The following is a 23,793-nucleotide window of genomic DNA, read 5'->3' as shown; positions in this document are numbered from 1 at the left end:
CTTTAAGACCCACATCTCTCCTTATCACACACACACACACACACACACACACACACACACACACACACACACACACACACACACACACAGCAAAACCTCCCTCATGCTTCCTGTGAAAAAGTGCTGAGCATGTAAAGGAGATAAGAACCAAACCCCCGGGGAGAATAAACCAACCCCGCCAGCGTTCAGAGTGCCCCCCTCTTCCGGCTGACTGTGGCATGAGCACCCTCTAGTGGCAGGTGTGGTGAACTGCACTTCTCCTTCTCCACGCTCGCGTCCTTGAACCCTCGGTGCGCCTCTTTACCAGCCAGCAGCCGCAGCAAACCGCAGCCCTGCCACAGAGTGCGACTGCAGGGCCCAGATGGGGTGAGTGGCACGCAGGGGAAAGGGGGTGAGACAGCTTTTTGTGGGCCGCCCAAGGAGGGGGGGGGGGGGGGGGGGGGGGGGACCACCACAGTCCCCTATCTCCTCACCACAGTAGCCACTGAGCCCCGGAGAGAGAAAGCCACCCCACCACATTTTTAATGACGGCTAAAATAAACAATGTGAGCACACACAAAAACCCACCCTGACTGGTTGACTGCAGGCACTGGAGCGGGGCAGATAAGCTAGGGCTGTTATTTGGTGGTCTGGGAGTCAGTTGGGGTGGGTTGATGCCACAATGGACGGCTCTATGAACTCCACTTGCTTTGCAACATTGGACGCTTTTCACGCATTGCCAGACTTACCTGTTGATGGCACCTGGCCGTGCAGATCGTGTCGTTTTGGTTTCCTTTGCCAAGAGGTTTTCTTTAAATATCCATCTGTCTACCCATGACACAAAAGGAGGAGAGAGGGATTTTAAACATGCTCCTCAAAGAAAAACTAGGTTTCCACACCTAGAACACCTCAGCAGCAGTGGAAGTGGGTTTACTCAAGCACTGCTTTTAGGTACTTGTGCTTTACTAGAGGGCAATTTGATGCACTCAAGGTGCCCACAAGTATACAAACAGTCAACATGAGCTTGACTTGGATCAACAATACAATCCTACTAACGCACTAGCATCAGTAAGAATAAACCAATAATAACAGTAGGACCCTCCCAGGGGTCATTTTCTGCATTATGATAACTTATTTTGCTGACACAAATAGGGGCTTTTCCCATTTAAAATGTAGGACTATTACTTGTGGTACTTCACCATGTTTTGCTACAACATTTAAGTCAAATATAATACAAGGACTTTCTCCACCACTGCTGTTTACAGCTCTGTGGATCATCCAGAGCTACAATGGACTGCTCATGGAAAGATGTGCAAGCTGTTGTACTTGTACATGTGATTTTTCTATTTTCAATGCATTGCACTGGAGAAAACATACTTTTCAATCATTTGGGTGAAAATACCCGGTCGTTAACACGTGAAGCATTTATTCTCGCCTTGAAACTGGAAAAATTGCCAAACTGTCGAGATCCACATCCTTTGAACCCAGTTTGAAACACACCAAATATATAAGAATATTCTCAAGTTTCATGTTTTTCTCCAACGTGCCACTCTGCATCGCTTTTAGCATATTCTTTTGTTTTTCAGAGCTATATATATATGTATATATGCCAAATACATATAGGTCCATGTGTGCATAACTATATGCCTACTAGACTAAAAAACCCTTGAGTTGCTGCCAAAAAGAGAAGAAGTCTAACAGCATGATGGGTCAATGACAGCTTGTACCACCACTTGAAGACGTTTGGCAAGAAAAAAACACACCTTGGCAAATGAGTCACAGACGCCGAGTGTTTTGAGTCGCGAGTGGATGCCAACATGTTTCCTGAGAAAAAGGCCAGAGCAGATAATAGGCAGAGAATCATCATTATTGTGTGCGTGTGTGTGTGTGTGTGTGTGTGTGTGTGTGTGTGTGTGTTGGGGGGGGGGGGGGCACTGGAGTAGAAAATGCCTGAAGTTCACCGCGAGCCAACACACACACAGTGTGGTCCGTGCCAGACCAGCAGCCTGTGCTGCCTGGCTCTGATTGGCTCATTAGCTAACGTGCCGAGTGATTCACACACTAGTGGACACACACCAGCTATTTTTTCAATTCTTTTTGAACGGTTATAGCCCTTTTCTCACCAGAAAACGTCATGATGTGGAACTAACAACATCACTTACGGGCTGGTTCCATTTCAGTGCGCCAGTTTTCCTTCCTGCCGCTGAGCCGGCATGCAAAGGCCTACTCCACCAAAACTCTTGAGAAACACCTGAGTGGAATGCAACCTCATTCGTGTCAACGGTTCATTTACAAGTCACACAAGTGCACTGTTTGACACTGTGTTCGCTACGAACTCTTCCAATAGGCCTCAAGATGTGGCACAAAGCCTCACATAGAGACTATGTTTCCTCATTTACATTTTGATTAGATTTATGCTGTGGGCCTAACTGCAAAAACACACGTAACTGTAACTAAACCTCCACGATAGGCAACTGGCCACAAGGGGTCACCGGATAAATCAGAGGGGTCAAGTGCATAAAAATGCTATGAAAAACCTTTGCATTTCACAGCTGTGTTCTTAATCTTTGAGTCTTTTTTATGAAGTCTCAAATTTCCAAATAAAACTTTCTCTGTAAGAATTATTCTTGGTTAGTCCTGGTCATAATCCATAAACATATGTGACTGACATGGCTCACAAATGGACTTTCTCTTAGCCTTCAAGAACTTATTTTTATGATACATCCATCTTAAAAACATGTATGATTTATGTATGTGCACACCTACTTAAAAATATAGTTTGCTGTCCCTCTACAAGCACTACAAAGTCCAGACTTTAGGGCTATCGAGGCTCCTCGAACCAGTAGTGTCAGGCCTTACATGTTGCCCATGTATCCTTTCCTCTTCATAATTAGTATTTTCAAACTGAGGGAATCCCAATATTCCTGCAGCCATGAGCCTCCTCCATGTATTCCTGTGTGCCGTCAAACAACCGGGCAAACGTTGAGCGTCAGGTGCACAGAGTCCATATGCAAAGAGGGCTTTTTCACACATTGTCGGCCCAGAACCCAGTTGGGATATCACTGTGTACCCTTGAGCGAGCTACTTTACCAGTGTCAATATTTAGCCAGCTGTCTGAATGCGTGTTTGTGTAGAAGCTGCAGAACTGAACTGGCGCTGCAGTGAATAGAGCCAATGCCAAACAGAGAAGGCTCCGCCGAGGATATCGAGTAGCAGGGAAGGACCCGGCTGGTTGATCTACCCTTAAAGTGAGCGTGTTGATGGCAAGAGATGGCAAGGGGTGGAGAAGCTCCACGTTCTCACCGGGACAAAGATAAAAAAACAACAACAACTGTGGCCCAAGTGAGTTTATATGACTTTTTGGCTCCCTCTCATGGTGTGTAATATAGGCCTGCTCTTTACACACACACACACACACACACAGTCAACATGTTTGAGAAGCAATACTCAGCCCCTCCCGGCCTCACCTTCAATACCCAATTACACTAATACACTCACCCTGCTTGTAATGAGTGTGTGGTCTGAACGATAGCCAGCCTTGTTGTGTCTGTTCGTACCTCACACACTGACACACACACACACATCTGTCTGTTTGCTTATGGATGGTGGATTTTCCTCACTGTGAATATCAAGTGGAGACCGTGTCTCCGTGTTCACCAGTAAGGGAGTAGCAAATGTCTGGGGTTGAAACATGACACTTTAATGATCTGGAGAGCATCCAAAAACTGTACGCCCCCACACTTTTTTTTTTCTTCTTCCTCTTAAAACTCTTGCGAAACTTGGCTGCAATCGGCCTTGCAGAACAGACTTGTTTGTGCTTCAGAACAGTAGGGAATTGGCTGAAAAACACGATGGCGCTGACAGCCAGAGGGCGTCTTCACGGGGAGGTGGAGCCCGCAGTGGGCGGACACCCACATGGGACATTCCTCGGGGAGGAGAAGGGCTGTAAACAAACACGCTTTGGCTCGGGGGTTCCCAAACCTTTCTGGATTTCTTCATCAGTGGGCTGATAGATTAACAAGTAAAGCAAGAAACCAAATAGAATTAATCCATCTATATATATATACACAGCTCAAAAATTAAAGGAACACTTTGAAAACACATCAGATCTCAATGTGAAAAGAAATTATGTTGGATATCTATACTGATATGGACAGTTTAATGTCTTAGAAATGAAAGGATGCCACATCTTTTGATGGAAATAAAAGTTTCACCCTAGAGGGCTTGATTTTATAGACACCCCAAAAATCAAAGTGAAAGAATTAGATCACATTAGAATGTGTGTGTGAATGATATATATCCCTACTTTTTTTACTCCATCTTTGAATGTGTTTTTTAAACTGTACAGCACTTTGTGACCCCTTTTGTCTGGGAAATGTGCTTTATAAATAAAATGATTACTTTATTTTTGCAATGGATTTGATCTAGAAGAATACAATAGTGGAATTACTTATTTTTCCTCTGTGTGAAGCTTGGGCCACTGCAGGTAAAAATGGTCCAAATATGGATTCTCCATGTAAATCTGTCAGATCTGTTGTAAAGGGCAACATTTGAAACCAATCACACATTAGTAAACAACCAGAAAGTTGTTAAACCGTTGTTTAAAAAGTCAAGAAAGAACCTTCAAGCTTAACTGTAAAAGAGTTATAGACGATAGAGCATACAGTGACGGGCGAGTCAGTGCCGAACAGCGTCACTCGTCGAGAAGCTGACAAACTATGATCATTATGGGTTTTAATTCTTCTTTTGTCAATACCCAAGTGTACATATATATATATATATATATATATATATATATATATATATATATATATATATATACACACACATACACTACCGTTTAAAAGTTTGGGGTCACCCAGACAAACATAACATAATTACACAAGGGTTTTCTAATCCTCCATTAGTCTTCTATGCAAACACAATGTACCATTAGAACACTGAGTGATAGATGCTGGAAATAGGCCTCTATACACCTATGTAGATATTTCATTAAAAACCAGATGTTTCCACCTAGAATAGTCATTTACCACATGAACAATGTATAGTGTATTTCTGATTAATTTAATGTTATCTTCATTGAAAAAAACAGTGCTTTTCTTTGAAAAATAAGGACATTTCTAAGTGACCCCAAACTTTTGAACGGTAGTGTGTGTGTGTATATATATTTTGTAGACTTAATACTTACAATATGCAATACTACTGAATATTGTTTTGCTACTACTACATTTCACTTCATAATATTACACTTATATGCCATAATATGTATAATGTACCAGCCTTTTTATTTGACCATATTATGTCATATCACTTTACTTTGAGGAGACGTCACTGTTAGTCTAGAACACTGAATAATGTTTCCACCAGTAAACCTGAACATGCACACCTCTCTCTGTGTGACATCATTATAACCACATAACTCTATAGATTATAATTAACTGGAGGATACACTTTTTCCTACATGTAGATCTTAAACCCTTAAATATAAACAGGAGCCCGGCCACCCTACGGAGGAAACTCATTTCGTTTTTTTTATTAAAATAAATGGATAAAATCTCCATTGTCCTCTCTTACATGTAGTGAGGTGTCGGTAGGCAGAACTGCAGCGCCGCTGACTCGCCGCTCTCCTGTCTGACGTCACACGCTGCCACGGACTCTCCGCTGCCAGTAATCTCACTCGCTGTCTCTCCAACAACGTTAGCTAACGTGTTAGCTAGCTGACTAGCTTCTATTATTAAACTGGTGGGAGGGAAATGAAGCCGATGTAGACATCTTAACGCTGATTGGCCAAGACTCGACACGTCAAAGATCTTCTATTGCTAAGATGATCATGACCTCAGTTTTTTTTCCCGTGTCCCACTCCAATCTCAGAAACGGCAGACAGTTGACCACCCCCCCCCTCCCCCTCCCAAAAACAAAAACTCTTCGGATCTACACCATCCACGTAGGTTATCTATTGTGGTTTCAAACGGCGAATTTCTCCGAAAGGTGAGGGATTTTCATGTCTGGTTGGGTCTTGTGGGGCGACTGTGGCTAAGTGGTTAGCATGCCCGTCTTTCAGAGGGTTGGTGTCCCTGTCCTTGAGCAAGACACTTAACCCCTAATTGCTCCCCGTTGCTGTGTATAGAGCAAAAATGTAAGTCGCTTTGGATAAAAGAGTCAGCTAAATGTAATGGTTATGAATATACGTCGTAAAACATGGAGGCCAGAAATACAATTGAGGACCAAAGGCAACCCAATCTCTTTAAGTAAAAGACGAGACTGACAAAACACTTGAAAACACCACAAAAGTCAGAGTGCCAATATGTTTATTTAAATGCAGTCAATATTGTTAAAAACAAAAAAGAAGCTATGTCATAGCTTGGATAATTCCTTCGTACAACATCACAATTGTTGTAATGAAATGATCTGAAAAACCGTCCTGCAAAACAAGTAAGGCAAATAGGAGATGGTTTATCTAGAATTAAAAATCAAAGCAGGCAAGAAATGAGCCCATATTCCTCAAAAGTCAGATGAAATGTATAAAATATACACATCAAATTCTGAGCAATCAAAACAAATATATACACAATTCCTTTTTTTTTATTATTATTATTCTTTTTTTTTTTTTAAATCAAATTTGTTTCATAACAAATAAAAAAGAAAACATGGCAAACGGGAGAAAACAAAACAGGTTTTGCTTTTGTCCGCACTAAAGCACTTTGGAGCTACCGTCTCACAACGTACATTCACTACCACAGAGAGAGGTCTACACACCGAGGAGAAAGACCCGTCATGAATACATGTGGTGTCCTTCCTGGTGCCCGACTGCACACGGGGTCCTTCATCCTGTCTGCTATGGAGTGTGTGGTTCATTTTGCATGTGTGTTTTAGTTTACATAGCCATCCCATCCACAGAGAGACCAGTATAATGTGCCTCTTTTTGGTCTGCCACGTGTCATCCAAACTACCGCTGCAGTCAGCGCGACCAAAAAGACGTTCCTTCGGGCTTCACTTAAGAAAGAGGCGGCCGGTTTTTTGCTGTGGCGACCGACAAAAAAGGCCACAGACGATCTACGCAACCTTCAAAAATCTGTGCGCTACAAACGGTTGAACGTTTCAGATTCATCATGAGTCGTTGCTTCTGCAGCGGCTACTGGAAAACCCCTACGATTCTACTGAGCTGCAAAACGTGTGCCTATTTGAGACTATGAGGAAATCAGAGCTTTGAGAACCGGTAGCTTTACCTGCCGTTACAATTGTTTTTGATTAATCTTGAGCCGCTCAACATTAAAATAAAAGCATCTCTCGCTTGGATTAGCTTCTGCCAAATACTAAAGCCGAAAAAACACTGTTTACGATGCATCTTAATACAGCCAAAGCTCCACGTTTGTGTTTTAAAGCAACCCTGGAAAGAGCTATTCAATATTAAACAGACAGCAGGGGGGAAAATAAACAACGCCTTGTGACTTTGGCCCCTGCACGCACAGAGAAGGTCAGCTTGAAGGTCACTTATCAGGGCGCATGTTTGCTCCCAACATTGATGCACGTCTGGCTGCTGCTTCTTTTTGGTCTCTGCCTCACAACATCAACAAAAAAATTAAAAAAAGAGCAATTAATTATGAATAACAGGTGAACAACGGAGACCTTTTTGCTGAATTAACTCAAATTCTTCAAGTGAAAACAAAACACCAACAAAAAAGGAAGAACAAATTAAATTATTGAGAAGCGTTCATGCATTTGGGTGTTCGCTCTAGATGAGGAGAGAAGGAAAAGAAGTCCAGAGTTTTTTCTTTCTCGTGAAAGAGCACATCAGTCCCAGTGCTGGGGAAGGTGGAGGGGGGGGTGGAGGGAAAGAGAGGTGGAGGTGAGGGATGGAGGCAGGAGCTTATTTGACCAGCCTCTTGGCTACGTCTCCGTAGGCGATCTCGATCTCTTTGTCACTGGGGCAGGTGTTGGTGAACTCCTCGCGCGTGTAGGCGTTGTTCAGGTACTTCCAGATGGCAGTCATCTCTTTGGGGATGTCGAAGCCTCTGTACTTCTTGGCCACCACCTGGAGAACAGAAAAAGACACGTCACCGTGTGAGCAATAGACCGGTCGGTCTTTGTGAAGCGCTGCGACGCAAAAGTCACCCGTCGAGAAATTACACTTCTTTAGTCGTTGGAGGAATTTAGAAACCAATAACCGAACAGGTTTGTGAGAAATTAACCACCTCATTAGTCAATCAAGTGAATCTGTTTGAGCGCTGGACGGTTAGTCAGACAAAACTAGACGATCCCTGACCACCAAAGGGCAACTCAGACACTGAACTCTTTTAAGACCTTTTTATTCAGGAAGGCATTTTTTACCTCGAGATAATTTATTGTCAGCTATTACATTCTTTTTTTTTTTTTTTAATGGGTTGCTTTAACTATGTTTTAATCGGTTTTATTTGTTTTTACTACGTGTGGCACTCTGAGATTCTTTTGAAGGAAGAGTGTGATAAAAATGAAATGCATTATTATTATTATTAATAATAAAACTAGACGTTTGATGGCATCAACTTGGAAACGGGGCCATTTTATATGTATATAAATACATATAAAATGGCCCCGTTTCTCAAATAAATCATTATTTGAGAAAAATCATCAATATTTGCCCTATTGCGTTGTAACATCTGTTGCAACAATAAGAAATGTGACTCGTGGAAAAAGCCTTCCATTTTAGGTTTTGAGAAACATAAGCAGCCAAAATGTGACAAAACATTGAAACTATTGTTGGCCTCATGACAAACTCATTTAAAAACTGTCCCACGCAGCACATTGTCCACTCACTTATTTTGCCTAATTAAACTCATTCTCTAGAGCATGTGAACTTCCTCTGTTTTATTGCACCTGTTCAGCGTGGGACGTCCCACCTTTAGTGGTTCGGTGACCTTTGGTGCCCTTTGAGGGATGTTTGTTTACCTGAGCGTTTATGATTCAGCGATGTGTAAAACACCCCCATCCGTCTCACCTTGACTATATGCAGCTTGGGCAGCAGGTTACAGTCAGCCAGAGTCATTTCGTCCCCGTCCAAGAACTTGCGGTCGGAGACCTTGACGTCCTCGATGCTGTTGTGGTCGATCTCGTCGGGCAGCGGCGAGCGGAGATACTCGTCCAGCTTCTGCAGCGTCTTCAGGAGGCTGCGCTCCAGAGCTGCACGGAGACGTGAGAGAGGTTATGAAAATGGTTTTAATTTGATATATCCAGCATGAGAAAGTAATCTCTTAGCAATGTCACATTAGCACAACCTTTTCCTGAGGCCTCCTACTGCGTCATATGCTGGCCAACCACATGGGGGCAGCATTTCATCAAGAGACAAGCCCTCGTGTGCTAATGTGTACATTATAAATGCAGGGAGCAGACACGTCATAAGCACCTACAATAATGTGCTGCTGTAACTGATCTTATTTAAAGCTAATTACACACCATGCATTTCAATGGCTTGCATTTCATTGCACAGACGTTACACTTTGTCCTCACCCGGTCTCCATCCATCTAGAGATCGTTCATTAACAATTCACTCTATTGTTGGAAAATCAAGTCGTGCAGCAGCAGCCCTGACCCGCTGCGTTGGAGAGCACTTATCATCGACCCATGAGATTCAGCCTCAAACTCTGTTGACACAACTGTGGGTTTCACATCCAGCTCACCGTGGTTCGATATTTTCCCAATGAGTGGAGCGAAGACAACTAAAAACATGTATATATAAACTTCAAGGGGAAAACGATTCCACAAATCGTTTCACCCCGGATGCCACAGAATGTACAAGACAACAGACTCCATGTTCTCCCAATAATCGTATCCGTCATGTTTGTGACGTGACCCCCTCCTCCTCCTCTTCCTCTTCCTCTTCCTCTTACGGAGGTTGCGTGAGATCGAGAACAGGAGGGACGACATTGTGAGCACCAGTCAGGATCAGGATGGCTGCTCTGCGGTTTCCCAGAGCGCTCCACCAGGTGAGACGGGGAGCGTGAGGGCAAGAGGAACAAAAGCTCTGTGTTCCCGTGTGAGGCTGTAAACCACCAATCAGGGCAGGGCTACCAATGTCGCCTAGCAACCAGAGCGCTCTCTCCCCCCCCAACACAATCGGTATTAACCTGTGTGTGTGCGCAACTTACCCTCTTTTTCATCTGGTTTTGAGTTCTTAATGAACGCTGAAAACTTGGCGAAGATGTCCATACCAATTGTGTTCGACTCGGGGTGTCTCGGACCGAGCTTGATGTACCTGCACACAAGCACACGTACAGGTAAACACACACACACACACACGTATTTATGTGGTGGTAAAGGGATCATTTCTAGACCAAAATCTACAACACTCATATTTAAAAAGTATTGTTTGCACAGCCAAACCCTGATATATCATATTTCTCTGCGTTAACATGAACATTGGGCCTCACGGGCTATTTAGAGTAAATATCACAAACACCGTACGGCTGCTGTAAATATTTACCAGAGCACCAAATGTATATTGTTTTCACAGCTGAAAACAGCTCTCAACACATACAATTACTCCTTTTTGAGGGCCCAGCTGTTTTAGACCAATTATTCAGCTTTAAAATAATGTAAATATATGTGTGAACCATTTAAGAAGTAGCAGGGTTCTCACACACACCAAATATTTAGTGAAATCTGGGTGTAAACAGAAAAAAGTGAGTAAATGTAGTATTTAAACTAACAATGAGAATTCAAAGCATACAGTAAACCTTAAATGACTCAAATGAATGAGACAATAGTTTAATTAAAAGAATAAACATTTATATAGATGCCTGTATGTATGCCTGCTTATATTTTGAGCGTCTTTCTTTTAAAAGCATATTAATTATTTCAAATTTAAATGAACGTCAATGAACACATGAATATAACACATTTACAGGACTTTTACAAAACTTTTTGGGATTGTATTTCTTTAAGGACTTTTCCAGGCCTGGAAATAACAATGTTAAAATTCCATGACTTTTCCAGGTTTTCCATGACCGTAAGAACCCTGAAGCAGGAAGAGCCACATCGGCTCGGCAAGTCAGAAAGAGCGAGTGAGGAATAGACAAGGCTGGTTTTGGGCCTTTGATTAAAGAAAATGATACAATATTACAACCCTTATGCCTCAAGTAAAACATTTGACTCCATATAAGGCCTCTGCTGCTCATTACGTGCCAACAGAGCAAATAGCAGCGCGCTCATGACAGCAGAGGGCCGAGAGAAAGAGCTCACTTGGGTGGGCAGAGGATGTCCTCAAGGAACTCCTCGATCTTGTTGACGTCCGTTTTGACCTCGCCGTTGAAGGTGACGAAGGGGGGGTGCGTGCCCGGGGCCAGGTTCTGGAGGTCTGCTGGCTTCCTGCAAGAGAAGTGGAGCAACTTTAGATAGATAGATATACAAAAAGACATATGCACTGTAAATGAGACTAGATTCATAAGTGGTCATGTGTGTGCTCGTCTATTTCGGTGAGTGTGTTTGTGCATCTCTTTGTCTCTGCGGCCTTCAAAATCAGCACATTTTGAACCAGATGTCTCTGGCAGGCAGATGAAACTGACACACACACACACACACACACACACACACAAATTAGCATGTGTTGAATGAGCAGTGTGAACCAACATGTGAAATCCACAGAGACACTTAAATCCCTCCAGCATGAAAACATACGGCAGTGTCTGGTAGAGACCAACAACATGTAAATCAGAGACTTTTCAAATAGTCCGGGTTTTTCGGTTATGACGACTTTCCCGACGGCGGCCGAGCTTTGGGTAAAGCCATCTGAGGGCACCAAAAAAAAAAAAAAAAGGGAAATGACTTCAACTCTTCGGCATGCGGAGGGGAAGTGGCAACCTCACCCACTGATATCACTCAATGAGCAACACACTGCCTTGAGATTCACAGGCTTTCATCACAGAAACAATATGAGCAAGATAGCTCAGGGATGATAAAACAGTTCGCCCTGTGGCAGCAACATGAGACATTCGTGTCCTTCTATAGTTGAAACAAGGTGCGCTGTTGTTCCATTTAAAGAACAATAAAACAGCCGTAAATATAGCAAACACACGCCTTCTTGTACACAGACGCTTGATGTTTACTCAAGGTTACAGACACGATATATAGCGGGGAAGAGGATCACTCGCTCCTCTGGAAAGAAAGAAAAAATAACGTCGTCACGCCTGCTGAACGAATGGTTGCTTTGAGGAGTGAAGGGCAGGGTTCATACACATTTTGACCAATATATTTCCATGACCTTGAACCACATTTTCACGACCAAAGATTTTGTGTTTCGGTGTATACATGAAAAAGAGAGCAAATGTAGTATTTAAACTAACAACGGGAATGAGAGCGTATACATTAATTATTTCACACTCGCCGTAAATGAACACATTACCATGTCTTTTCCTAAACTTTTGGGATTTCATATTTTTCCAAGGACTTTTCCAGGCCTGGAAATAACCATTTTAAAATTGTCCAGGTTTTCCATGACCGTACAATATAGGAGGACATCCCACATTGCTCTTTATCAAGCTCTGTTTCATGTTACTCACCCTCTCCGTTAGGGAAAAGATATGCAAATATACCCCAACCTATCTTGAACGTGCAGGCATGTAGAAGCCCAAACGTCGGGGCAAATGGACACGGCTTTTTCTTCTTTCAGCGGTACGAAAGAGGCAAGTTTATTTATCAACTACGTCTCTGTTGTGTTTTGCCAACAAGCAGTTGTCTCCGGGTCCCAGAGGAGGAGACGCCCGGCGAGGAACCAGCTGTCATAGCGGGCTTTTGGAACAAGACGAGAGAAATCTCAAATCTCTGAGCCAAAGTCACGTGACGAAGAGAGAGAGGAAAAAGCAGAAGTCCATCTTGACCACGTCTGAAAATAATCCAGCACTTGCCCGTCCTTCCTAAGCAAGTGGAAAAACATTGAGGGAGCATTTAGCGGGTTTGGTAAAGGACGTCTGGTGCTGGCGTTCACATGGGGAAGCCGATCACTCGCAGCCACAATTACAAAAGATCCGCGTTTTCTGATGCAAAAACACGTTGTCCACCAAAATCTAGACAGGAAGCGAGCGGAGAAAGAACCTCAAATAGCCTCTCCAGAGTCAGAATGTTTATTTTCCTCAGATTTCCCCCGGCCTGACAAAAGGGTCATGGGAAAGCCAAATAAGCAGTGGGGGATGAAGCGAGCGTGTCAGAGGTGGGGCTGGATCAAGGCGTCACGATAAGGCCTTTGAGGAAACGCCCCCGAAAAAGATCTAGGAAGCTTTCTTTTAAATATTGGTCGAACAGCCAAGGAAAGGAGGACGAGGAAGAAGAGGAGGACTCACCTCTTCAGGTCCACTGTGGTGACGTTGAAGACGACTCCTTTAAGCCACAGGATCATGAAGAGTCTCTGGGAGAAGGGGCAGTTCCCGATGCTCTCTCCATCACTTCCTGCCTGCAATAAACACAGAGACGGAAGTTAAAATGGGAGTAGATTAACCATCAGCAATATATGGCAGTTAGCATTCCTGGCGACTGGAAAGCACCGTTTTTTATCTTAGAGGGGTTTATTTATTGCAAACATAAAAACACAAGATCGCAGACAAAGATATTCAAAACATCTGCAACAGGTTTCGACCACTGATAGCGCTTTGCTTAATGCTGAGACCCAAATAACCCGACAGGCTTGATAGAAACCTCATCCCTGCTGCACAACCTTTACGGCCCGGAGTGTTTTACTGCGCTCACCCAGAGAGGGCTCGTTTCAGACAATGAACCTTTCATGCACATGACAGGCTGCCCTCGAACGGGCTTTCAGTAGGAGGGACAGAGGGAAGAGAGGGAACCTCCTTGTTTTAAATACTTCAGCACACTTCCCTTCCCTCCATTATTGTGCAACACTACTGTCCAAGAGTAAGAGGAAACCTCTGGAGTGATTAAGACTGCGACCGCTTCTCGTTTCCCCTTTTTTTTTTTTTTGCTCGACTGCACAAACACAAGGCCGAGCAGCTGGCAATGGCATCAATGGACGTGGCGCACGTCCTCCAAATTAAAAATCAGTTTGCACCGGCCCCTGAAAACAGGACAGGGTTTTAGAGGAAGAGATTCCCCAACGCTGGAATTACAGCATGCAAGTTTTCTGATGAGAAAAAAGAAAAAAGTCTCGTCATCACGCTCTCAGCTGTTAACAGGGCGGCTGTGGGAGGGTGCAAACCGTCAGAGATATCTCCAGCTGTCCGAACAACCATCCATCTCTCTCTTTCCTTCTTAACCCTCACTAATTAACCCTCACTTTGCTCAACTCTCAGCCGTGTACGAGGAGCGTGCAGCAGAGGACAAATATGGTTTGGGATTCTACAGGGAAGAATTAGCATTTCATTCATTTAACGAAGCTTTGCACATTATTTTTAAGAAATCTGCTAAGCTGCCTGGCACACAACCCCACCAAGAACACCCATTTCATTTTTTTGTTGTGAAACCAATGGCAGCAAAAATTGAGAAAATCACTGAAAGACTGAAATCAGTAATTTGGTGCTTTTAATGAACGCGGCATTGACCCCAAAAATGACCCTGCAGATACCAAGCCAGTCAAGGTATGCCAATCTCCAGGCCAATAAAGAATGCACCTTATTCATCCATTCACAAGGTCACGCATGGAGGTTATTCAAGTACCGGCGCTCTGGAATGCACCTCTCCATTCAGCGTGTTACTGGAGCAGGGCTTCTGCAAAACGGCTGAATATGGATTAGTTTTTATACTCGGTCACACCTCACCCCCCCCTCCCTTCTGCAGAGGTGACATGCAAAGTGTGACTATTCGAGTAATGCAAAAAGGACGTACACAAATCCAACTGTGTTTTCACACAGACTTGCGAAGAGCGCCGGAGGAAAAACAGATTCAAATCAGTTTGAGCTGGACCACTATCTTAACAGAATATATGTGTGTGTTATCAGAGATGCAGGATCTGCACCGTGGTCAATAGTGGACTTTGTTCTTGAATGTTCAGCTCCTTGCTGGTGCGGACAGGCTGGCTGCTGTTGTCCTGTGTGACGCCCAGTGGGATGTTTGATCCGCCTTCTGGCTCCCATTGTACTGCGGCTGTCCTCTCCCTCTCCCCAACCCCTTCTGAATTCAATATGTGAAACGCTTGGATTAGAGCACTGCCTTTGTTCGGCAAATGAACCCCCCCCACCTTTTCACCGTACATGATTCAATTCCAAAATAAAGCTTTGGCCATGAAGCGTTGGGGGGGGGGGGGGGGGGGGGGGGGGGGTATCATGGTTCATGGCCATCACTACACAAGACTGGCATTAGCTGATCTTCAGCGGATCAGACGGACAACAATGGGATGATTACTACCATTTTCCCTGCAGCGCTGCACCTAGAGAGCCATTCAGTGCCGGATCAAAGGTGGCAATGCAGCGCAGCGACTGTTCCCATGGCGATGGACAGACACATATGACATGGAAAGCAGACCTCAGTGTGGGGAGAGGGTGGGTGGGTGCATTACCAACTCACAGGTGAGCTCCCCTTTCCGCAGAGACAAAAATTCAAACCACAAGACGCAATGTCATTTGAAAATCAAAATCTGTTTACTGCACTTCAACACAACGAGCTGCGTTAAAAGCTCAACGCCTCAAGTGGCCGAGAAAGACATTTCACGAAGCCGTGGCGGCGCTCCGACCCTCTGGAGTCTGCAGCAGAGCAGACTGCAGCCGCTCTGACAGCGAGGATAAAAAGTGACAGACCAGCTAAAGACGTATTAGAGCGAAGAGGAAGGAAACTGGGCATCAGACACAAAGGGGAGCAGGCGGTAATAGATGCATTAAGTGGGAGGAAGAGAAAAGACAGCAAGCTAGTGGCTGTGTGCTTCCTTGGCACGCTGCTCGTTTTTTCCTCCTCCTCCTCCTCCTCCTCCTCCTCCTCTCCCCTTATCCTGGGCCCCTCGGTGGAGTCAGGAAGGGGAGAGAACTATTCCAGAAATGTCCCGTTACTCCCCCCGCAGAGGGCGTTTTGTTTAGCTTCCGCGATGATGCCGTCGGAGCTGCGTTGTGACAGAAACTTCTGCCTTGGAATCATGTCAGCAATAATTGTGCTGAATAACATTTCACAAGAAGCACCGCAGATGATGAAAATCAAAACAAGACGAACATGACGCCTACAGCCCAAAATGAGTATGAAGGACACCCCTCCGAGCCTTACTCTCTCTCCTCCACCCTCCCAACACTTTCCAGAGGGCCACTATTAAAGTGTAACATTCAACCTTCAGCAACAACACAAAGCCCCGTCTGTTTGTAGACTTCCAGGTGCGTCATCGCAGTTAGCGAGGGGGAAAGAAACACCCCAATAAAAATAAACACATACAATTTCGAGCGGACCCTTATAAGGCAAAGCATGTCAGTTGATAAAGTTCCCCTTAGTTCCCCAGTTTAATTACAAATACAAGCAGCATTGAAGGGAACGACTTTTTATTTTTTGCCTCCAGTGTCAAAAATGGCTCACATCTTGCAGACGCTTACACCATCTTTCACCGAGATTTGTACAGCGATTTCCTCCGACATGATATTGCCTGCGGCACAGAAGCAGCAGCTGACTACGGCCAACAGACTCTCAAGCTCAATGGTGAGTCAACAGATGCTTGTTTATTTAATGCCAAACACACACAGAGAGACACACACACACACACAGTGGAAGGTGTGAGTCATGCTGAAGTCGGATGTTATCTAGGAGGTTGTGTCCAGGACGGTGTGATCCTGCAACGGGACAATGGGACCTCAGTCAGTGAGGGGACCAGTGGTGTCTTTAAAAACACTTTCTTTTCAAACAGTGTCACTCCCTCTTTATCGTTTCCCCTATGGCTATGCTCACGTAGGCGCTGATTAGTGACCAACTCATCCCATCTCAGGGGTAAAAAGAGACCATAACTAATTATCTTTAACATAATATGACTATGTACGCACTATGTGCACTTTGAACGGGCACAAAAGACATCCTACACAAGCCCTGTAAAACTTTTATGAGCCGGCAAAATAAAAAACGCAAGAGCTGTACAACTTAACCTCGTATATAATCATAAATTCCTTCTATATGTATGCAAGACAGAAGCTGACGAAGCGAGACCACGTTACAGTAGTCAGCATTCAGGGACAGTGGCTCTTGTTCAGGCTGGGCACGGCCCTCCTCCCGGGCTCTGCTCACAGCCTAATTTTAGCAACATGGCTGCCCTGCCTCACCCTCCCCAACACACTTCATGTTCTAAATTGGGTGGGCCGCTCCGCAAGTTCAAGCCACACTTTGACCGAAAAAGGAATTGCCGATATAACAAGTGCTGCAGCGTTCCTCCTCCTCCTCCTCCTCCTCCTCCTCCTCTGACACGCAGCAGGAATGTCCGTTTGAGAGTGGGCAGCCATGGTAATGTCATGGCAACGCCTCTCCCTGTTTGCTGGACAAGTATACAGTCTGGGGACGGAGAATTCGCTGAGCAGCTGAACCCAAAGCAGGCCGTTTCAGACGGGGCTTCTCTGCCCACGATGGTCTGGAGACCGTCTAAACTTTTTCCTCACATGTCCTTCTCCAAAGGTCAGAGGTCACGGGCGGCTACAGAACAGCAGCTCCACCCCTGGAATGATTCGATGCATTGCTTAAGTGCATGTCAGCAAGGTAGAGACTAGAACCCAGGTCATCAGCATTCATTACAGACCGGCGAAGCAAAACACTAGAACTGCTTCGAAGGCCACGCACAATATTTTTAGATTCAAGCTGCCGACCCATTGTCACCTTTTACATGCCTGAATGAACAAGACATGTGTTCAGGATTTCAGGCTTCAGGAAAATGCAACCAGGCTGAAGATGATCCGTCTGAGTACAGAGCCACACAGCGGATGAATTGGTGAAAAACTAAATTATTGTTAAACTCCTCAATCAATTACTCTTTCTTCTAAATTGCGTAACGAAAACCTTCAATAGGTCACGGAATAAATAAAAGAGGTTGTTGAGATCCTTCCTGGAATTGAGTTCTCCAATCAACTTTGTTGTGAAAATATAGTTTTATATTTTTTGGCTCTCAGAAATTTACTGAAATGAGAAGCTTAGAGGTCAAAACATGTACTTAATGGACAACTTCTGTTTTTTGATAGCTTACTTTAAGGATTACTTTCTCCCAAAAACATTTCCCTATTTCACAAAAGAAGCCAACTTCTCAAATATTCATTGTCTTAACACAAGCAGCCTTTCAAGAACATACAACAAAAAAATGCCGAAAAACTGGGGGGGAGGAATGATTATTTAAGCCAGAAACTACATGATAAAATAATATGCAAAGAATAGTATGAATTCAACCAGGCATCTAATGCCACCTTTCAGAAGTGAACAGTTTTAAACACTCAGTCCTATGGGCTGATTTTGACAATTACCAAAAAGGTCTTGAGTTCCCATGAGTGAATGACTAGCTCTGAGTCCTGAGACCACGATCAGAGGGATGAGTGCAGACACGACTCAGATCCTATGGAAACGTCGTCACATCCTTGGTGTGGCTCTGACTCAGACTGACATCATTCAGTGGAAACCTCGAGACTTCCCGTCAGACACAGACCGACTGTGCTGGAGCGCCGTCTCAGGACCGCCGGGGTTCTGTGGAAAGTTGGAGACTGAAGTCTAGAAGAGGCTCACTGCATAACCTCGATGTTATAACCACTGTGTTTAGCCTCAGAGTAAAAGAGATAAAAACAAAGAGCCAGTTAAGGTTTCTAGAAGCAGAGGACGGGTGTTTGGTATTCAGATTCACGGAAAAACAAAACAGACGGCCATGTGGGAGATCCGCACGAACCAACAACCAACCTCGCTCTGACTGTTGTTTCAAGTGTCTAACACAAACACGGTGCTGCAGACGGAGGTTCGGCCACAGCTCCACCCCTCTATACACTTTTGCACACCCGCATACACAAAAAAACAACTTGTATCTTCGTTTCCTTGTTTTTTTTGTATTTGCATAGGAAATAACGTGGAAAACTCGCCTCCACACGTGTATGAAAAAGCATTTCAAATGTCTCGGTACGGGGCCGAAAAAGTTCATTTTTAACCAAAAGCGAATCCTGTTGCAATTCCTTCATCTACACAGCTGTGAACCAGCCCTTTGGCAACGGTGCAATCCCAGCGTGCCATAACCGCATATGCCAGATATGCATGGCAGCAAAAGCCTGAACAGGGCGACACAAACTGTCCTCATCTGTGATTCTGAGCAGACGGTGCATCTCTCCCTCTGGCCACTCGCCGGTTGGGTCCAGTCTGACCCGCAATCGAGTTGCCCCTCTGCATCTGTGAGGAATAGCTCTTGTAGACTCCTTTGAGTTTGCGCAAGTGCACATTTGTGGGTCTGAAAGACGAAGAAATATTCAGGAAACTCTCCCTGTGGAGAAGTGATGGCGAGTCAGGAAAGATGTCCCCGTCATCCATGCCTCCACATTAAGTAACAGGGGAGATTCTCCATACTTAAGGGGGTCACATACATGATGCAACAGAGGAGATATAGTTAGTCAGGGCTCCGTTTCCGTCTGCATCTTGATCTGGTAGTGAACAATTGCAGCGGTAACCTGTACAGCCCTATTAGTCATCAAGTAAAACCCACCAATCCATAAACTAACAAGACTCTTATTTGGATCAAATCTTCAAAGTCTCAGATCCATGTTGTTTGTAGCGAGGTCTCACTTCCCGTCCTTGAGCTCATGGCAGAAATGCCTCATTAGCCACTGGCTTCCTGGTGGGGCAGCACAAATGAGACAAGCTCTCCCTCCTCATCATAACGGGGCAAACCAAGCTTTTCATGAGGATATATCCGCACAAAATTTCATACAGCACATTTTCATCCAGACATCGCCAAGAACGATTTGCTCTCCTCAGAAGAAAACAAAATGGACCTCTGAACATGCTGTCCGGTCAAAATGCAAAGACTGATCTGAAAGCGCCCACAATAATAATAATAATAATAATAATAATAATAATCTACAGATCAATCAGGCCTGTGCCTGGATTCAGTCAACCAGACAGTGACAATGAAGAAGCCGTGACAGGGCAGGTGCTGCAGAAGCAAAATACACAGCGCAGAAACAACAGCTCTACAACACCAACAAGCCATTAATCTTTGTCCCCCAAACTCACGATGCTGACTGCAGCATTACTGTGTGCTCGGGAAAAATAAACCGCTCCATTGATTTCCTATACCTATAAAAAAAAAAGAAGCAGTACTAAATTGCCAACAATACCACCAGAGCACACTAACTGCTGAAAAGGGTGATTGCAGTTCCATAAAACAGCTAATCACAAGGCATACGTCCAATCCTCACATGGTGCAACCGATAGCGCAATATGACATGAGCGGCTCTTCCCCCAGGCCTTTGGAATAAAAGAACAGAATCTACCGCGGACTAAAGAGTTCAGATTGCCTCACATGAAGCGTAGCATATTGTTCTCATGTCCAGGGAAGAGAGACTCAACGTCGTGATGCGTGTCGAGCATCAACTGGAGTGAAATGTCCTGATGGACATACACAACACAGACGGGCTCTTGTGCCTCCAACACGTTTACTGGCTCGGCCGTTACTGCTGGCAAGAGTGTGGACGTCTGGAGGCAGCAGAAGGTTTTAAAAGGGTGCTGCGATCTTGGCACACTTGCAGCCTAGAGACGCCTACACAAGTGGAGCCCGACTGTTCCCCTTGACTCATCTATATTCTGCTCAGCATCACGCTAACATATGCTGGTGGAGAATGACTCACTACGCAGGAATGAAAATATAACGTTATTATCATAATGATTTAATGAGGAGTAATAAACCCATTAACAGCAGCCAGTCTCCTTCAACGTCGTGTAGGAGGAATACAAGACAACCACCAACGTGATGGCAGGTAGCGCTGTAATCAACGGAGATAGATGGATGGACCTCGCTTCATAAAAAGAAGCATTTTCCAATTCCATCGTAATAATTCGGCATCATTATTTGCAGCTGCACCCTTTCATCCGTTTCAGACGTCAGGTCAGAGTAATACAACCTTCCCAGCACTTAAATACATCAGATTCAGGTCCTCGTATTACAACGTTAATCATGTGATGTGTGAAAGTGCCGAGCGAAGGAGACATGGGCGGATGCTCGGGAAGTCACCCTCTACAGCACACCAGCTATTGCCCACGTGTGCAAAACAATAACTAATCTGCGATGAGTTCAAGGGTCGATCCTCGCGCTTATAAACGGCCTTATGTCACGCTCATTTGCAGAGGGAGAGCGCAATATAAAACGAGAATGGCAAACTTCACATCCACGCCCTGAAAAGATGAGCACAATGTAAAGTGTTCCCGTAGCAACTGTAGCGATAAACACTACAGGTGGAATAGTTGCAAGATCAAAGTATCTCTGAACTGGGACAGTCAGCTGCTGTTAAAGGGTAAACCGTGTTTACGGACACAGTGGGAACTCATGTCCTGGAAGCACAATTAGTCAGCTTTGATATGTGGCGGTGCCCAAACAGATCTGACACTTCTGTGTGTCGAGAGCACACACACACACACACACACACACACACACACACACACAGTTCGTTATCAGCTGTTCCCAGGGGCCCTGCTCTCAGCAGCGGACCTATGGCAAGCGGGCATTGTCTCCCATGAGTGTGTTTAATGCAGCGCAGCAAGAAGCATTAACATCAGACCATAATGTAGGGGCGATGTGAGACAAGAGGCCATCTCACACACACCGAGACACGTGGAGGAAACATGCAATGGAAGAAACGTCTGTGCACGACTGAGGCTACTCAGCTCAGGGAGGGAGGGACTGACTCAGGGGGGAAGAGCCACATGTGTAGCGCTCCAGGCTTGGGGCTGATGTAACCTCTCCGGCCGGCTGTGAGGGGTAGTTAAAAGAAACGGTGCTGCTGGCCAGCTTGTTTCCATTTGTCCTGCCGCCGCACAACAAAGGCCCTGAATTCAACAATTCGAGTAGGACAGAGTTCTTTAAATTGTATTTCTACTGAGAACTTTTACATGCCTGCTTTAACAGCGTACCAGCTCATCCAAAGCGTTTAACAAATGCTCCCCCCTCCCACGGCTCCACGCTTCCACCATCATTATTATTATTGAGTGCTTGCTCTTCTGGTCAGTGGCACCCCGCTGCACCCTCTCCCAGTCAGGACCCCAGAACTCCCTCCCACTCCCCTCCCCATTTTTTTTCCCCCTTCTCTCTGCCATTTTCCCGCCCTGGCGGAAGAAAGAAACAGCCATTCACAACCCTTCCACCATCCTGAGACTATTTGGTACACGCTTTGGAGAAGGCAGTTGATCTGATGTCATTAAAAAATATATACATCATCTGGAGAAAAGCCCATGAAGCTCCCTCATCCATCACCATGTCTAAATGTGATGAATGGTGCTTTCCAAAATGATAGTTATGTGTTAATTAACCAGCCCTGAGGACACATCACCACAACATACAGTAGCAATAGACCACAACCATCTTGCATCCTCCCGCCATATGAAAGTGTGAGGAAAACGTGGGACAACTCTGCATAGCAACAGCTTCACAAAACGGATCTTTCGCACCTAATTACAACCTTTTAGGCGTTTAGACCCGAGTAGATGACAAGGTGACCCAACTTAAGGGTGCACACAATGTTTATGTCCTCTCCTTCTGAGAAGCTTTACATTTAATCCACCAACTCACGAGCATAAAATGCGACCGCGGTAAGCGCGCACATGTCCCGTTGTGACCCGGCTGATGGTCCACTATGCCGGGCTTTTGTTCACGAATTAGTGGCCGGGTTTCAGCGCCTCTCTGGGGGAGGGAGGGAAGCGGCGTCCGCCTGCTTGTGACACCGCGGTCTATGGAGCTTAAACTTCAAAAGAAAAATGTAGCATTTCTATCAAGTGTGGAACGAACCACGACGTAGAGTTTAGCTTAAACGGTCAACAACAAAAACTAGTTTGTAGAAAGAAAAGCGAACAGGACTGAAGCGTTCATCATCATCGTCTCAACACACAGAAGTTACTCAACATTAATTAAACAACGTATCCGCAGTCTCACCTTCACAAACAGCTCGATAACGGGCTCGTTGTCCGGCTTCACTCCGTTCTGCGGTACCGACAGCGACATTGTGGGCGCTACTTTGTTTAAGTTTTGCTAACAAAAGATGAGTTGTGTGTTTTTTTTGTGTTGCTACCACGCCCGACTTTAGCTCGGTCTTCTTCTCCAGCTCGCTGCTTCTTTCTTTTTCTTCTTCTCCCCCAACAACACTGGAGTCCAGTCGGCGCTGCTTTTCTCCCCGAGGAGGAGGACCGAGAGTCTGATGAAGGAAAGGAGGCGTGTGTCACTTAAACCAGAGAGATCAGCTACAAACGCGTCGTTGGCCCGCGAGGCTCTTTATGCTGGCGGAGTGCTGATGATAAGGACGGGGTGGGAAGAAGCAACGGGAATATTTAAAGCAGTGATGTCATCCGAGGCGCGCACACACACACAAATGTGGGCGGGTCTGAGGAGAGGAGTCTTCTCGCTTTGAGGAGGCGAGGAGGCGAGGAGGATGCATCACAGCGCCCCTGGGTACGGATGCATTCTGCAGTTTTTGTGTGTGAAAATAAACTCTGCTTTAGTCTATGCAGCTCCCAAAATCATTAATATACAATATATGGTTTCGTCTAGTTTTGCCACAAGGCGAGTTGCCTTTTATCATTAAAACACGTGTTATTTATCATTGATGTGCTAGAATACATAAAGAAAATTAAGTTGACAGTTTGAATTTTCATAATTAGCCAAAGCTAAAGCTAAAGCTTGATGGTATACATTTCAGATCTACTTTTAAATGTGCTGCATCATGAATT

The 23,793-nt window shown here is 44.9% G+C and overlaps 1 protein-coding gene across 1 annotated transcript; it reads right to left on the bottom strand.

Moving 5' to 3' along the window:
* Window positions 1-6,270: 6,270 nt before the first annotated feature.
* On the bottom strand, window positions 6,271-23,315 carry clic4 (chloride intracellular channel 4). The gene is made up of 6 exons (XM_079216388.1): window positions 23,003-23,315; window positions 13,287-13,396; window positions 11,194-11,319; window positions 10,101-10,207; window positions 8,954-9,135; window positions 6,271-8,011 (listed from the first exon to the last, which is right to left on the bottom strand). The coding sequence occupies exons 1-6, from the start codon at window positions 23,069-23,071 to the stop codon at window positions 7,847-7,849; spliced, it is 759 nt and encodes a 252-aa protein (XP_079072514.1). The 5' UTR covers window positions 23,072-23,315; the 3' UTR covers window positions 6,271-7,846.
* Between the last annotated feature and the right edge of the window lie 478 nt (window positions 23,316-23,793).

The sequence above is a fragment of the Taurulus bubalis genome, assembly GCF_910589615.1.
Source record: "Taurulus bubalis genome assembly, chromosome: 4".
Classification (NCBI taxonomy): domain Eukaryota; kingdom Metazoa; phylum Chordata; class Actinopteri; order Perciformes; family Cottidae; genus Taurulus; species Taurulus bubalis.
The sequence above is the reverse complement of the archived record's forward strand: the minus strand, read 5'-3'. Positions and strand labels throughout refer to the sequence as shown.